We start from the raw sequence: 14580 nt of genomic DNA, 5'->3' as shown, positions 1-14580 counted from the left end.
TCGGGCGTTTGGTGTTTCTTCTGCGCTACTTGCGGCATCCGGATCAAGTCCTGCGCGTTTGGGCGGCATCTTCAGCCGAGAAGAGGGGGGAAGCTCTGGAAGGGGAATACAATACGATATATAGCAAGTGGGAAGCTTCAGGAGCGTTCAGTAAGATAGCGTGACGAAGCTGTAGTTGTTTAGATGAACGAGACTGATATTTCATGCTACGTTCTTTGTTTTGAGCGCTTTTGTAGAGTACAAAAGGGATATGTCGTATTCATCATCCCTGCGTCGCCGTTCCTGAACAAAGGGTTTGAAGACTCTGCGACACGACACAAAGCATCCTGACGTGAAGTATTCGCTTGCTATCGCCCAACACTAGTGTGCCCATCCATCCATGCCAACATCATGCCCTACCATTCTTCGTATATGTCCTCTTCGGAATCGTTCCTTGATGGCGACGCTCCGCCACCCATCCAGAGGTCTAGGTCCTTCCCTTCTTCTTTTGCCTGATTCATGAGACGCTCGTGCAGACGCCATGAGCCGAGCTGATCAGTAGGGGCAGGTTTGACACCAGGTCGGATGTGTCCGTCCAGGGGAGCACGAACTGTCTTGTGCACGACACGAAACTGCTTTGCGAGGCTAGGGTCTGAGTAGTGACCTAGTGAGCGCGCTTCGTGCAGCTTCTTTTCCTCCTCTTCATCTTCTAGACGCTGCTCCTCCTCAAGTTGTTTAGCAGTCTTTAGCGTGCCATCTTTATTGAGCATCTTTTTCGCTGTGCTAGCTTTGGTGTTCTTCTTCTTGCCGTTGCCGCGCCCACCCGCTTGACTTCTAGTACGATGTCGCCCTGAAGCTGGCACTTGCACCTCTTCAACATCAGTCTCGAGCCTCTTGTCGTCTTCTTCGCGGTTGTGGGTCAATGCCTCGTCCATACTACCGCCTTTGTGTTCCCCAGACTCCCTCAGCGCCAGCGCAGCGATGCCCTTGTTCACTTCGAGGTCCGTCTCGGTAGGAAGCGGCTGAAGGTTTCGAGGCTTGCGGAGACGCGTTCGCGGCTGAGCCAGTGTTCGAGTTGGCGTGCTGCCCTCGACAGCAGTTTGTGGAAGGGAGTCGCCGTCATCTGGTTCGTTTCGGCCCTCCGTTTCGATGTCGTAGTCCTTCAGAGGAGCGTTGGCATTGCTGCGGGGCTTTTTAGCCGCTGTGACTTTAGTTGGCACAGCCTTGCGTTTCTTCGACTCCGTTGGCCCCGTTTCGGCCTTCTTCCGCGTCGAAACGACCTGCTTAGGGACGGCGGATTTAGTGGCCTTGTCCGAGCGCGGTAGCAGAGCCGCCATAAGCGGGACGTTTTGTAGATCCCAGTCTGTCAGTAGTTCAACTAGTTTGCCTTTCTTTATTCCTTCTTGATGGAGGTTGTGCATGCCAGCTGCGTTAGCCATTGGCCGCAAGTGGTCGTTGATCGCGTATTTGGCGTAATCAATTGGCTTGAGGTCTTTAGCATCCGCTTTCGCTGTTGACGGGTCGTGCTGATCTAAAATCTGAATGGCGCGTTCAACGTCGTCTGGTAGGATCCTTGGAGGTACCACCATTTTGTGCCGCTGAAGGACGACGTGGGCTCTCAGCGCAGAGGTCTGCTCAGTCGTCGCCCAAGGGGGGTGGTTCTTGCTGCTGGCTGGGGCCATGGTGTCTGTGAAGTTTTGTTCAGCGCATGCAACGGGTGTCTTTGGCTGCGGATGCGGCGCTCGGAGGTGCGTACAAGCGAAGTGTGAGCGCACAGCGTAGGGGGCGCTGTGCAGCGGTCGTGCTCGGACGCGTCGAGAAGATGTCAAGATTGAGATCAAGCGCAAGCAGCGGCATTAAACAGTGCCAAGCTGATGGGTGACCTCTACGCCGGTCTCGTCAACGGTTAGCTCCGATACATCTCCAGAACCGTGCGGTAGTTCGGCGTGCTGACATAAACAAGGAAGGGGTGTCCACCACGTCCTACTCGCATAGAGCATGACCTACCAGAGTATTCGTTCACCATCCCCCCAGCCGCACCCCCTCCTGAATCACTCAACTTCACAGTCGTTGCACCTTGGACTGCCCATTACTCCGACCGCAAATCACACCACCAGCGCAACTGCTCCACCCCAACCACAATCACAACCTACACCATGGACCAGACACCAACCACAAATCTAGAAATGGATCCGCCATCGTCTCCACCCCATACCGGGATTCGCGCCTTTGCGGAAGACCTTGAAAAGGAGACCACTGAGTGGGAAGAATACAGCGCGACCGGTAGCTCCGTTGACGCTTTCGACCAGACTGATAACACTGTCAGGAGTCCTAGACTCTCTTCGCGTCACGCTGACATCGCCCGCAACCGTCCACTCCCGCGCGCTACAACCCACGTCCCCGAGTTCCGAGACCGCGATACCACCAAAACTGGTGGACAGGAGGAGGCAACGTCTATTCGGAAGACGGACCACCATGAGACAGTGGACGAAGAGGAAGACCTGGCGGAATTGGAGGCACTGATATCACCGCAGGAGATGCAGTCGTCCCCTCGGCAGCTCGAGGCGTCTCCCGCTTCAGAATGGCAACCCATCGACAAGTCTTCGTGGGACCCTGCCGGATTTCCGACCAAGTCCGGATGGCGTTCCATCAACGACCCAGCGTTCGGCGAGAACCTCAGCCAGGAGACAGCCACAGATAAGCCCTCGTGGAATACCGCCGGTTTCCAGACAGACTCGGGATGGCGGACCATCAACGATCCAGACTTCGACGAAGACTTTATCGAAGAGACGCCCACAGACGAGCCATCAACGGCGCACGCAGGCGACATACCCGATGAAGGCGATGAAGACTCGGTGGCTGATTTCCCGTCTGATCCTGCTGACGATGCGAAACCTTTGAGAGAGCCGGATGATAGCGACGATGTACTCGACGAAAAGTACTTCAGGCACAACGGCTACCTGAACTACATCAACAACGTCGAGGACGGGGATGAATCCGACTCTGCGACGGAGAACAAGAAGACAGGTGTTCAAACCAAACTCAAGACAACGAAGAAGAAGGAACTCAAAGTTGTCTTTGGCTCCTCGCCTGGTAAGTCCACGGGACCTGGAAAGTCTTTGCCATCGCCAAAGAAGTCTACCAAGACGTCCACCAAGCCGCCAGCCACGGGGGATACATTGACGAAAGACACGGGTCGCGATAACCTCAAGGTCGACGCTAAAGCTGAGCGAAGCTCCAGCCCTGCCTCCTCTTCGGATGAAGCTAGCGGATGGGAGGTGGTAGACGGCAACATCGACGCCCCACGAACGGGCAACAAGTCGATCCACAAGCTTACGATCAAGCTACACAACAACGTGACCGGTGAGTCCAAGACCGTCACGTACACTGACGTTGAGCTCGATGACATCGACTGGAAGTCCAAGCCCCAGATCGTCGCGATAACACAATGGCGCACCGACGTTTTCAAGCAACATGGAATTGGCACCAAGAAGGCTGCATACCCGTACACACCACTGGAGGACGCCTGGATGACGCTCTTCCACAGGAAGCTGCGCGCGACCATCGATGCGGGCCACGTTATAAAACTCCCCGGTCCAGTCTCCGTGATGGAAGCCTTCAACGCCTTTTTCGAAGGCAAGGTGCTCAAAGACGCGAACGGTGCTGATGCACCTTCCAGACCACAACGCGACGTGTCGTCCATCCGGGGAAAACTCGATGGCAGGGTTAGCAAAGTTGCTACGGAGAGGAAGAGCATGAGAGGACTTCTAGAAGGGAAGACGGGCGGTATTTTGTTTGTTCCGAATGTGACAGAGGACGAGCTGAGGCAGTTTCAGGTGGACGAGTCGGTTGCCGTTGACGACCCGACTGAGGTTGGTAAGAATGCGGCTTTGGATGTTGAGGGGAAGAAGAGTAGGCGACCATCACCGAAGAGGAAGCGGGATGAGAACGATGCGGGGGATACGATGGCGAAGAAGACGAAGCGATAAGCTGAGGTGATCAGGATTGGTATCGAATACGGAGATGTTTAAGCCGGTACCTTTGGCCCCAGTGCGTATGTTAGCGATGGTGTTGCACGTCGAAGAAGAGGTCTCGTTGTACGTATGAGTCGCACATTGCAGTAGTCAACCCAAAATTCATTTGCCTCAGATATGTCGACCAAATCGCAGTCGCGCTCAACCCGTCTTGTCTTCCCAGATCTTCAGGAACAGCTTCCACAGGATCGAAAACAGAATGCCCTGCAGACCGTTCGCGATGATTCTCGTCTTCAGTCCGCGTCCAAATAGACCCAGTCTACCGTCTTGACGGATAACCTGCTTGGCAGCCTCGGTGTAGGATATCCTTGTGTCGTTGACCTGTCGATAGGTCTTGACAACGCGTAACGAATTCGATATCGTGTCCGAAGCGACCGAAGCGCAGAAACCGATGAAAGCCGCCCGTAGCAACCACCATCCGATCTGCTGTCTCGATGGCTCTGTAATGGTTTCAGAGAGGAAGTTGTATACGGCGAACCAGGGGTAGTGTCCAACGAAGGTCGCTGCTGCGGTCGCAAAAGCACCCCACCACAGAGAGCCGATGCCGTCGGTCCTAATGCGCTGCCGGAGTAGACCCCAGCCACTAGATCCCTGGGCCTGCAAAGTAGTTTTCAAGGTATCGATTGGGGTTAGTAGCATCCTGAAAGCTGCAGCGCACGCAGATGCAAAGATAGTCTGAATGGGCGATGGAAGCTGCTTCAAGAAGCCGTTGGACTGCAGCAAGGCCAGAATACCAGCGTTAGCGGCTGTGTCTCCGAATCGAGCGATGGGCCCCTGGAAGAGCGCAGCACCCATGCCTTGGTAGTATCGACCTATACCACCGTCTGCATACAGAGTCTTGGTTGCGACAGTCGTTGATGTTCCGTGGCGATATTGGTAGTTCATGATCGTACGAATGGGCATCAACAGCAACACTTGCAGTATCATCGCCGCAGCACCACTCAAACCCCCACCTAATGCACGCTTCAATGCGCCTTTGAGATCGAACTACGCATGCTGTGAGCTCTTGGAGTTTAGATGTAACGCGACAGTGCAGAAGAACATACATCGACGTCATCAGCCTCGATCCAGCCTTTGATGAAGACGGCAACGACCAGTATCGCGAAAACGGCAAGAATGCCTCTCCAAACATAATACCAGGTCTTGGATGCCGCCTTTTCCGGTTGGTCGATGATTTCGTCGCTTTCCGATGGTGTGGGCGTGTGCTGACGCGCGGCATCATGCGAGAGCAAGGGCGCGCGCTCATCTGGCACGCTACCGCCTTCTAAGTCGCGTTGAGAAGGCATCGTGGTAGGTATATGGTGTTGAAGTGCGACGTTACACAGTAAGTCGCCTCCATTCGACGCGTGTTGAGATGGATTACCAATCCGGAGCGATGACGCGCACTCGGCTATACCTTTAGGCCGGACGACGCGGACCCACTTCGCGCTCACGTGACACTCAGTCCTGGTGCCATCTCAAAGCAACTCATCGACGTTCCAAAAACCGTACCGCGTTTCTCAGTTTCACGATGTATCTTTCTCACGGACGATAACGAGAACATCCTCACCTCCTTCTCAACCTAGATATCGTCAACTGCTCAATGTGGCGTGCGAAAGTTGTTTTTCCAACTGCTCGCTAGTAGATGTGCGCTGTTGCGATTGCGCGGCATGATTCAAATCATGATAATGTTTACGGCGCGATAGAAAGAGGCGCATTCACAAGTCGACGAAATGGTGACCGGGACAAGCTTCAGCGACTCTGAATAAATAAACTGTCATAAGGCCTCTGATCGGTGTGGAATACCAAGATCGCTTGCTTTTCGAGCCAAGACTCATACGGGGCTGTGAAAAGGTCGTCCCATGTGAACTCGACCCGAAGCATCGCAGCAACGCTTCGCTCGCTTCGACTGGGCGACACAAATCCCATTGGCCTTGCCACTACAACGGATGATATATGCCGTTTACCCATCCGAGTTCCATCCATCACGCCCCCGGATCATGCAGCCGTGACAGCCAGGCACAGCCGCAACTGCATCGCTAAGAGGGCCAATCATCGTGGACCGCATACGAGACCCGAGTTACCTAAGTACTTAGGCTCTGTTGTAAACAAGGCCACCAGCGCCAATTTGTGGTAAACCAACACAGGTTTTCCGCCACATTCCAGTCACTTGAGCAGAACGCCAACTCAGTGAGATGATAGCCGCTGTAACCGTCCAAGCCAAGATACTGCGCCCTGGGCTTGGCTAACCGGTGAGGATGCCCTACTATAACCCCACGATGCTTAAAGGAACGTGAAGACCTCGCGGGAAAACGTTGGTGTTGTGCATATCGCGAATCATCTCCCACTACACCTAAATTCACCACCACCACAATGGCATCCCTCCTCTCAACCATGCTCTTCGCAGCCAGCGCATCAGCCCAAGTAACAACCTCCTTCTGGATGCCCTCCAACGGCCTCGGAACAGACAACATCGGCTTCATCGGCTCCGTCATCGCCGCCAACGAAACCCACACCACCGTCGCCGTCGAATACGACGAAGGAACCGATCTGGACGCTCTGAGTATCGGTGTCAATGGTCCCATGACCATGACCATAGGTCCCGAATACTACGGCACCACAGTCGACGTTGGCATCGCCGGTCTCGGCGACGACGACGAGGACGACACCTACGCACTCGACTGCACCTGGCCGACCCCCGAAGAAGCAGGGTCGAACCGCACATGCACAGTATCTTACCCCCCGGGCCTCGCTAGTCTTCTCTGCGAGAACCCCGCGTACATCTCGACAACTGAGGAGATCTGGACGCGGACACACACGTATCCTGCGCGCGGCTCCGAACCTGCAGGTACAGAGACAATCAGGCAAACTTTGAGCTATGGCTATGGCTCTGCTGTCTCGTCCGTCTCCCAGCCAGCGTACTGCAGTGAGAGTGGTGCGCCTGAGGAACCGTACGTTTCTGAGGTGGAGATCGAGGCGACGCAGTTCGGTACTTACTATCTTGTTATCACTGCGGGGACGGAGAAGTTGGAAGCTACTGCTGCGGCTACACCAACGATGTCGAGTGCCATGTCTACGGGTGCTTCTACGAACGCGACAGGTGCTTCTGGGACTGCGGCTGTGCCTGAGGTGACGGAGGCTGGTGCGCCGATGGTTAGGGGTGCGCCGCTGTTGGCTGGACTTGGTGCTGCTGCTGCTGCGTTCTTTGTTTAGTTTGTTCACTTGAGAAATGAGACAGGGTGATGCAGATCAATATAACATGGAACATTCGTTTAGTAACTTCTTAATACATGCAACCACTATTATACCTACCGAGCACAGGCCAAAACTTCTAGCCATGCCACTATCCCGAAACCTTCGTACCAGAACCACAACATATCAACCAACCAGTCTCACTAAAACCCGAAAGCATCCAACAAACTATTCGCATCCGGCTCATTGAACTGAGTCGGTGGCGGTTTCTTCTTCGGCTCCTCCTTAGGCTTCTCGTCATTCTTCTTATCCTCTTCCTCTTGCTCCCCCTCTTCTTCACCATCCTCTTCATCACTCTCCCTACTTTCCTCCAGCGTCCCCTTACTTTCCGCCAAATCGTTATGAGCATGCTCTCTTACCGGTAAATCGGCGATAACAAGTGAACTCCTCCTACGTAGCAGTTTCCTAGGATCAAAGTCAAAGTCCGTCGCAGATTGGTTTCGGCCTCGCGATTGATAGCTTTGACGCGGCATCGAGGGGCTCAGCGGTGGACGACCGGACGTTGCTTTCGTCGGTGGTGGTGGGAGTAAGAACTCCCATGTCTTGACTAGATCGAGGGCGAGGACGTCGCAGCCCATGCGGTCGTATAGGCCAGCTGTATGTAGCACAAAGTCCCACTCTTCGCGCATGCCTATCATTGTGGCTCCGCGTAATGTTTGAAGTGATTTCTCGCGGAGTTGCTTGTACAGGACTACCAAGGCGGGGTCTTCGGTGAGGTACGATTTAGCGGCTGAACTGGGCGGGTCGGAGGTCTCGAGTAGAGCTGTCAGCGGTGTGACCAGCGAGCGAACGGCCATGTCTTTCTTGTTCAGTAGCCAGTATGCCCATGTTGCGAGCCATCGATTGCCCTCTCTCGCAGCTTGAGGCAGGATCTTATCTCTCAAGAAGTCCAGCAAGATGGGCGAGTCGTCACCACCGTAGACGCGGGCGACTGCTATGGCGAGCTGCGTATCACCAAGCTGGTTATGAAGAACGCTGACAGCGTCTTGTAGATGATCTGCAAGTAGGAAGAATGATGCAGCATACTCGAATCTTCTCCTGCCCATCAATGCGTACGCGTTCTTGAGAGCAGCGGTTTTCCAGCGGTCTTCGTTGAAGTTGTTCGATAGTAGTCGATGGGTTGCACCCTGTTCTCTCGACCAAGTAGCCATCCGCCAAAGACCGACTAGGACTGGTTTCTTCCGGAGAGCCATGTAGTATAGGGCGCAGTCGACGGGGTTCTTCTCGTCGGTCTTCGTGTACTCGTTCCGAGCGATCACCTCAAATTGGGCGCGCTGTAGATGTCGTTAGCAACTTTTACCGACAAGGAAGAGTGTACCGTACCAATGCGTTGATGTCGGACATCCACATGAACACGCCACACTCCTTTGCGTGCTGCCACATCATCTTCCGGCTAAAATGTCTGCTAACAAGGTCCACAAGGATATCCTGACTACCTGAGTGGAACGCCCAGATGATCTCGCGCCACGAGATGGGTCCCTTGTGCGTCTCACTCAGCACATGCTGTCGGAAGAACAGTAAGAAGCGACCAGCGTTATCATCAATGGATCGACGATGCTTCTCTACCATGCCGATACACTCGATGATGTCGGCCAAGCGAAATTGTTCGCGACTGGTCAACAGCGGTATCCGCTTAGTGGTCAGAAGCTCTTTGAGACTAGAGGCGACTTCTTCGGTGACTGCTTCAGGCTCGCTGTCGTCAGAGAAATCGGCGTATGATGAATGCACCTCTTTTCGAGATGCAGTCATTTGAGTCTGCAAAGGTTAGTTACATCTAGATAGAGCTGTTCATGTACATACCTCAGCTTCTGAGAAGTCTTCAGGTGCGAATCCGAGCGAGCTGTCAAGCTCTTCACCTTCGATCCAAAACTTGAGTGTAGTGTAAAGCCGAATCAGGATACGCTGCACCAGTAGCAGCTTGCCGGCCAAGACGCATTGTGAAAGTAATTGGGGATGGTACGCGGGTAGGGGACCGTTGAGTCTGCTAACCGCATCGAATATGTCGATAGATGCCGTCTTCCGTGAGATGGTACGTAAGCTAGGGAATAGCCCTTCGGACACCTGGACATGCTCATCTTGAATGAAGAGCTGGTTGCCTGCGCCAATGACCAGATTACCACTGCTTAACCATACCGAATCGCCTATCGGATGTGGCGTGATGTCGCGAATGCGCACGTCACTGATCTGTACCCAGGATGGACCGGCGTTCAGGTAATCGTATCGCAGCTGGGCATAGATGACCACACGGTGGGGGAAGCCAACAGCAAGTATGGACTGGTTGTCGGGGGTAGAAGACCAGTCGAGATCCTGGATGATACCGCTGCCTTCGAATGTTTCTTCATGTTCCAACTGGGCGCTTCGGGTGTTCCATATAGTGAGCGTAGTTCGATCAGCATCGGCCAACGCAGCCTTACGTATCGACGTGCCACTAGCAAGTGATGGGTTCTTGACGCCAGTCTCGACCTCTGAAGTCAACAGCCAGTCCAGTTTTCGATCTTCGATGTTGACACGCGCAGTCCAGGATTTGATGATTCCGGATTTCGTGTATGAGATGGCTATGTCTCGCGCAAAGGTGTCAAGGAAACCCGAGATGACGGGTGCTGTGCCAGCGGGGTCTACAGGCAGCACAAAGGCAAGGTCGTCGCCAGATCCAAGGTTGAATGTGGAGAACTCCTTGAGCGTGATCTCTGAATGACCGTTGGTATAGCCATTAGTTTGCGCGATGGCGGGCTGTTCCTCACCCGCAGGTGCATCTCGCTCTGGCTTTGGCAGTGTGACCTCCCAGCAGATGCCTTTCATCTCGGAACTGATGGTGGCGATGTGTATGCGCTGTCCGCCAACTTCGACCTCTGGTATCACTAGCAGACACAGAGGTTTACCCTGGAGTTTGTACGCGAGCCGTGTCATCTCAACGGCTTCATGATCACGGGTGTCCCAAACCGAGATCTCGTCATGATGTAGGAAGACAATGAAGTTACCCTCTTGCAAGAGAGCAGTACGATGGATGTGCTCCGTCACTTTGACGCTGCAGTGTCGATGTAACGGCATGCCCCGATCGCTTTGCCGCTGTAGCCATACAATGCATTCATCTGTCGTGGTCCGCGATACCAATGCTCTTCCGCTAGCTGTGCGATTGACCTTCTTGATGGCATGCGAGTGCCCCGTCCACATAGCCTTGCGCTGAATGCGCTGTGGCTGTGACGAAGGGTCGAACAGATAATCGATGCGCGACTCTAGCCACTCGATGCGCCCGTCAAAGTGATGCGATAGCAGGGTCAACTCGGAGTCGGGTTTGTCGCCGATAAACGCGTAGAATTGTACATTGTCTTCAATGGGCTTTGGTTCCTTCGCGAAGTGTAGATGAAGTCCATCGACATGCGCAATATTGAAGACGTCGGTGACCTTCTTCTGTTTTGCACCCACGTTCTCAAAACCCCAAGCGGACATGTTGCCTCTATCATCCAGCACAACGCATATCTCCGGGTTGCGGTTCGCGACTTCTATCAGGTGATGCAGCGCGATGCCGTGGTCTTTCTCTTCCGCCGAAGCCTGTTGCATCGCTCTTTCCGTCGCGTGTGTGAAGTGCTTGCCGTCGATGAAGAAGGCATATCGCTTCTTCGACTGCTGCTCCAGTGGCACATGGCGTGACATTATGGACTCGACGAGGTCCACATCAGCCCACATGTGCATGCCATCTACGCCGTGATGCTCTCCTGGTACCCAGACTCGCACCTTCTGGTCCGCGCATATTGTGTATAGTACGTTGTCCGTGGACTGGTCTTTGTGGTATGGGTGCCGCCAATGCAAGCCTGTGATGGCCTTGGGGTGTGGGAGATAGAAGTAGTCGAAGCTCTGATCCGCCGAGCCGAAGGATGTGCGTCGCCATATCTTGAGGAGGCGGTCGTGCCTGCCTGTCGAAGCTATCAACTCGGCATCGGGCGAGAAGTGGGCGAACTTGACGGGGTTCGCTAGCTGCTTTGTCCATATCCGTTCGATGTCGCTGTGGGTGTTGAAGAGGGTGAGGGATGCGCTGCCGACGAGCAATTCGTCTGGCATGCCCCATGAAAGGGTCGTTATCGTATCATCGGCGTCAGACAGGGACGTGCTGCCCTGTTGCGACCACTGCGCATATCAGCAGTCATTCCTAGCTGCCCCTCCTTATGTGCCCACCTTGATTGCGCCCTCATCTTGCCCGTATGGCCGGTATATGTATATGTGTCGCGTCGAACATGCCGCGAGCTTGCCGGTGCCCTCGTCGATCGCGACTGCCTCGAGCTCGAATTCTTCGTCGATGTAGATGGTTTGGAGGACGTGGTTGGGTCGATCGAGAATGATCAGCGCGTTACCGGAGATGTAGACCTACACGAAGCGCAAGTCAGTCTTTGTGCGCGTCGCAAAGGTGTAGTCATACGATTATCTGCAGGCCTTCCCACAGGCCATGAGCGACAGCTTGGAGCTTAGCCTGGGGTCGCCCAGGGAGAATGTCGCGCATAGAAGTTATCGAGCACTGCTACCGTTGGGTGCGCATTATTAGGTGCCTTCTGGGTATCAAGTGGCGTCCAGTCCAGAGTAGTACGTGTGGGGTTCTGTTAGGCTTCCGGTGCTTCGCGGTACGAGATGCGACACCTAGGGTTCCTGGAGCGTTGAAGCTCACGCGCACGATCCACGTGGTATGTCGTCACCTCAGACATCGGCAATCGTGGAGAAGAGATGCGGCACAGCTACTGCTGCAAGCGACGTGAACGGGTGGGGAAGGATACAATTCGCCCTGTCACAGCAAATGGGATGTTGCGTGTAGTCAAGATGCATTGTCGACGCTTGGGGGTCGCCGCCAGCCTTCCGCGTGCATTTCGGAATCGGAACACTAGCGCGAAATCAGAAATGTCGGCCCGGCATCGATTGAGGTGTCGCGTCCAAGCTACCTAGGTATGAAGACGCGTTTTAGTGGTATCTAGTATCTACAACTGCCCTTCTCTATTCCCCTATGCCATCGTTCGTTGCACCTTACCCTCAACATCGCCCTGCTCGCCCTTGCCCTTCCACTCCACCGTCACCGTAATCCCGCGATCATCGCCCTTCTCCTTCGCATACGTCAGGCTTCCCTCCAATACCGTGCCCTTCTTATATGCTTGCTTCTCCGCGACCTCTGGATCGAGCAGCAGTACTGCCTGATGCCAATGTGTAGGTGTGTTGCTCGGACCCGTCGAGAAGCCTAAGCCCGGAATACCGTTCTTGCCCCAATCAACGTTGTCAAGCGTCTTGACATCCTGTGAGCTGCCAGGGTGGATAAAGATAGTGTCGAACCATATCGCAATGGCCTGAAGAGATGTGATGTCGCGATCGAGTGTCATGCGAAGAGGCACCTTGAAGCTTAGATCCTGCACGGACACAGTCTTCATCTCCAGCAGATGACTTGTCGCAGTGCCGCAGAGCGCCTTCTCAGGCACGTCAAAGACACCGATTTCGTGTGTGTTGAGCAGACCACCTGGGATCATGGGTGAAAAGTCGAATCCATAGATGTCTTTCCAGAACTTCTCACTCGTGCTGTCTGCTATCCAGTCGGCATCTGAGATTGGGGCAAGACGGATGTTGCAGTGGGATGGTACCATGATGCCGTCAGGCTTGAGGTACATGTCCCGTGCGCGCAGGACCGAATCCAACATGCCTTCGAAGAGGAGACCGTAACCCATCCATTCCGAGATGATGATGTCGACCTTCTCCTTGCCGATTAACCGCTGAGTATTGAAGTCCTCAGCGCGGCCTTGGATCAGTTCAATGCGGTCTTGGTAGCCGTTCTTCGCAATGATCTCCTTCGCGCGGACAGCGATGCCAGAGTTGTCGACTGCGAACACCTTCTTCGCGCCTGCACGGGCGCAGAAGAGGGACAAGATACCAGTACCGCACCCGACGTCAAGCACGGTCTTTCCAGCAAAAACCTCGGCGTTCTTCTCGATGAAGTCACGGTACCCTTCTGTTCGTACGCGATCCTCAATCATCTCGCGATGAATGCTGTTGCCCTTGTACGACTCGAAGTAGTCCTGGTCACGATCGTTGGTGAGCTTGATCTTGGAGAAGTCTTCTTGCATGTCCTTGTGCATCTTCGCTTCATACTCGTCGTAGTCGATGGCCTTGCTGTCGTCATCTGGCATTAGATCTCCAAGTTCAAAGAGTAAGGCGTCATCTTCCAACACTGGCTGTAGGTATTTGTCGCTTGTGAGATCATCTAGAGTTACTTTAATACTCTTGGGATCTGTGCCTTTTTGTGCTTCTGACCGGAGGTAGTTGATCAGCTTGATGATGGTGATCTCGTCCGCGTCTAGTGCAGGCAGTCAGTGGTTATCCGAAAAGGGTAAGGCGTAGAACGCATAGATGAGCGTTCAATGTTGGAAGCCGTACCTGGTCCAAGTCCTTTGATGGTTGCTGGCAGATCGAATCCGTTCTTAGTCTTGTTGTGCTCTACCATATCCGACACGCGAGTCCATTGTCGATCCGAAAATAGATCTTTGAAAGTAGTCGTATCCGGCTCGCTTGCGTCTTCGACGATGCTGCCAACTGAGCTCGCGGTGTCTGATTCGGTGTCTGACATGTTTTCTGGAGTGCCTTTTGCTCTTTTTGCGAACGCAGGTCTTGAAATTTACGCAAAAATTGCAATGAGGCGGGATGTCGCGTCAAGTTTCCTTTGGTGGGGGAAGGCTCTGCGGTTAGTGTGCTTTTGTGGGCGATGCTGCGGGGCAGGTTCGTCGCGCCTGCCGTATCTTACTCGCACCTCCTTTCATCCTCAACTACCCCTTCGCATGCCATAAATACATCATCTCCATCCATACCATCTACTGTGTTGATTACCCCTGAGGAACTCAGTTGCGACATGCTATCTAGCACTGCAAACCCCGGCTTGATTATGTTCGTGGTGCAATGCGACTGTTTGCGCCTTCCATGCTGTGACGCGCGGCCATACCATCGTCACAGGCGTTCTTCTCGTCAATCCTGACTCTTTACCACTCTCCCTCTACCTCACCTGGCTCTCGATACAGTCATTCGCAAACTCTTGTGTCTTTTACCATCGGAAGCAAAGTTTCACTCTAGCGACATGCATATTAATGAACAGGAGTCACGCGGGGTTTTGCTCTCATCCATTATACGCCTACATATGCTATCCATGCGTACGTTCGTTCCCAACAGTCGCTAGTGGTGAAGCCGCTTTGTTGCTGTGCGTTTATTCAATATATGACAGCGTCGTTTGTGCCTTCCTCTAGCTTCAACGCCCGCATCGAACTTTTACCGCGCTTTCGCTACACCAACCTCAGGCCGTCATCTTGATCTCGACCGTGCCAGGCAT

At 53.9% G+C, this 14580-nt stretch overlaps 7 protein-coding genes across 7 annotated transcripts; 2 read left to right on the top strand and 5 right to left on the bottom strand.

Annotated features, from left to right (window-relative positions):
* Positions 1-395: 395 nt before the first annotated feature.
* Positions 396-1661, bottom strand: J4E84_006915 (uncharacterized protein; the record flags this gene model as incomplete). The annotated part of the gene is made up of 1 exon (XM_049389502.1): positions 396-1661. The coding sequence occupies one exon, from the start codon at positions 1659-1661 to the stop codon at positions 396-398; it is 1266 nt and encodes a 421-aa protein (XP_049242695.1).
* Positions 1662-2135: 474 nt separating this feature from the next.
* Positions 2136-3968, top strand: J4E84_006914 (uncharacterized protein; the record flags this gene model as incomplete). Its single annotated transcript, XM_049389501.1, has 1 exon — positions 2136-3968. One exon carries the CDS (start codon positions 2136-2138, stop codon positions 3966-3968), a length of 1833 nt encoding a protein of 610 aa, XP_049242694.1.
* A 186-nt stretch (positions 3969-4154) lies between these two features.
* J4E84_006913 (uncharacterized protein) lies at positions 4155-5299 on the bottom strand (the record flags this gene model as incomplete). Its single annotated transcript, XM_049389500.1, has 2 exons — positions 4155-5000; positions 5060-5299. 2 exons carry the CDS (start codon positions 5297-5299, stop codon positions 4155-4157), a joined length of 1086 nt encoding a protein of 361 aa, XP_049242693.1.
* A 1066-nt stretch (positions 5300-6365) lies between these two features.
* On the top strand, positions 6366-7205 carry J4E84_006912 (uncharacterized protein; the record flags this gene model as incomplete). Its single annotated transcript, XM_049389499.1, has 1 exon — positions 6366-7205. The coding sequence occupies one exon, from the start codon at positions 6366-6368 to the stop codon at positions 7203-7205; it is 840 nt and encodes a 279-aa protein (XP_049242692.1).
* Positions 7206-7387: 182 nt separating this feature from the next.
* Positions 7388-8594, bottom strand: J4E84_006911 (uncharacterized protein; the record flags this gene model as incomplete). The annotated part of the gene is made up of 2 exons (XM_049389498.1): positions 7388-8378; positions 8587-8594. The coding sequence occupies 2 exons, from the start codon at positions 8592-8594 to the stop codon at positions 7388-7390; spliced, it is 999 nt and encodes a 332-aa protein (XP_049242691.1).
* A 438-nt stretch (positions 8595-9032) lies between these two features.
* J4E84_006910 (uncharacterized protein) lies at positions 9033-11374 on the bottom strand (the record flags this gene model as incomplete). Its single annotated transcript, XM_049389497.1, has 2 exons — positions 9033-11293; positions 11368-11374. The coding sequence occupies 2 exons, from the start codon at positions 11372-11374 to the stop codon at positions 9033-9035; spliced, it is 2268 nt and encodes a 755-aa protein (XP_049242690.1).
* Positions 11375-12226: 852 nt separating this feature from the next.
* On the bottom strand, positions 12227-13611 carry J4E84_006909 (uncharacterized protein; the record flags this gene model as incomplete). Its single annotated transcript, XM_049389496.1, has 2 exons — positions 12227-13560; positions 13608-13611. 2 exons carry the CDS (start codon positions 13609-13611, stop codon positions 12227-12229), a joined length of 1338 nt encoding a protein of 445 aa, XP_049242689.1.
* Between the last annotated feature and the right edge of the window lie 969 nt (positions 13612-14580).

This window comes from Alternaria hordeiaustralica (assembly GCF_023758085.1).
Source record: "Alternaria hordeiaustralica strain BMP 2776 chromosome Unknown scaffold_14, whole genome shotgun sequence".
NCBI lineage: Eukaryota > Fungi > Ascomycota > Dothideomycetes > Pleosporales > Pleosporaceae > Alternaria > Alternaria hordeiaustralica.
This window is presented reverse-complemented; position numbering and strand designations above follow the sequence as displayed.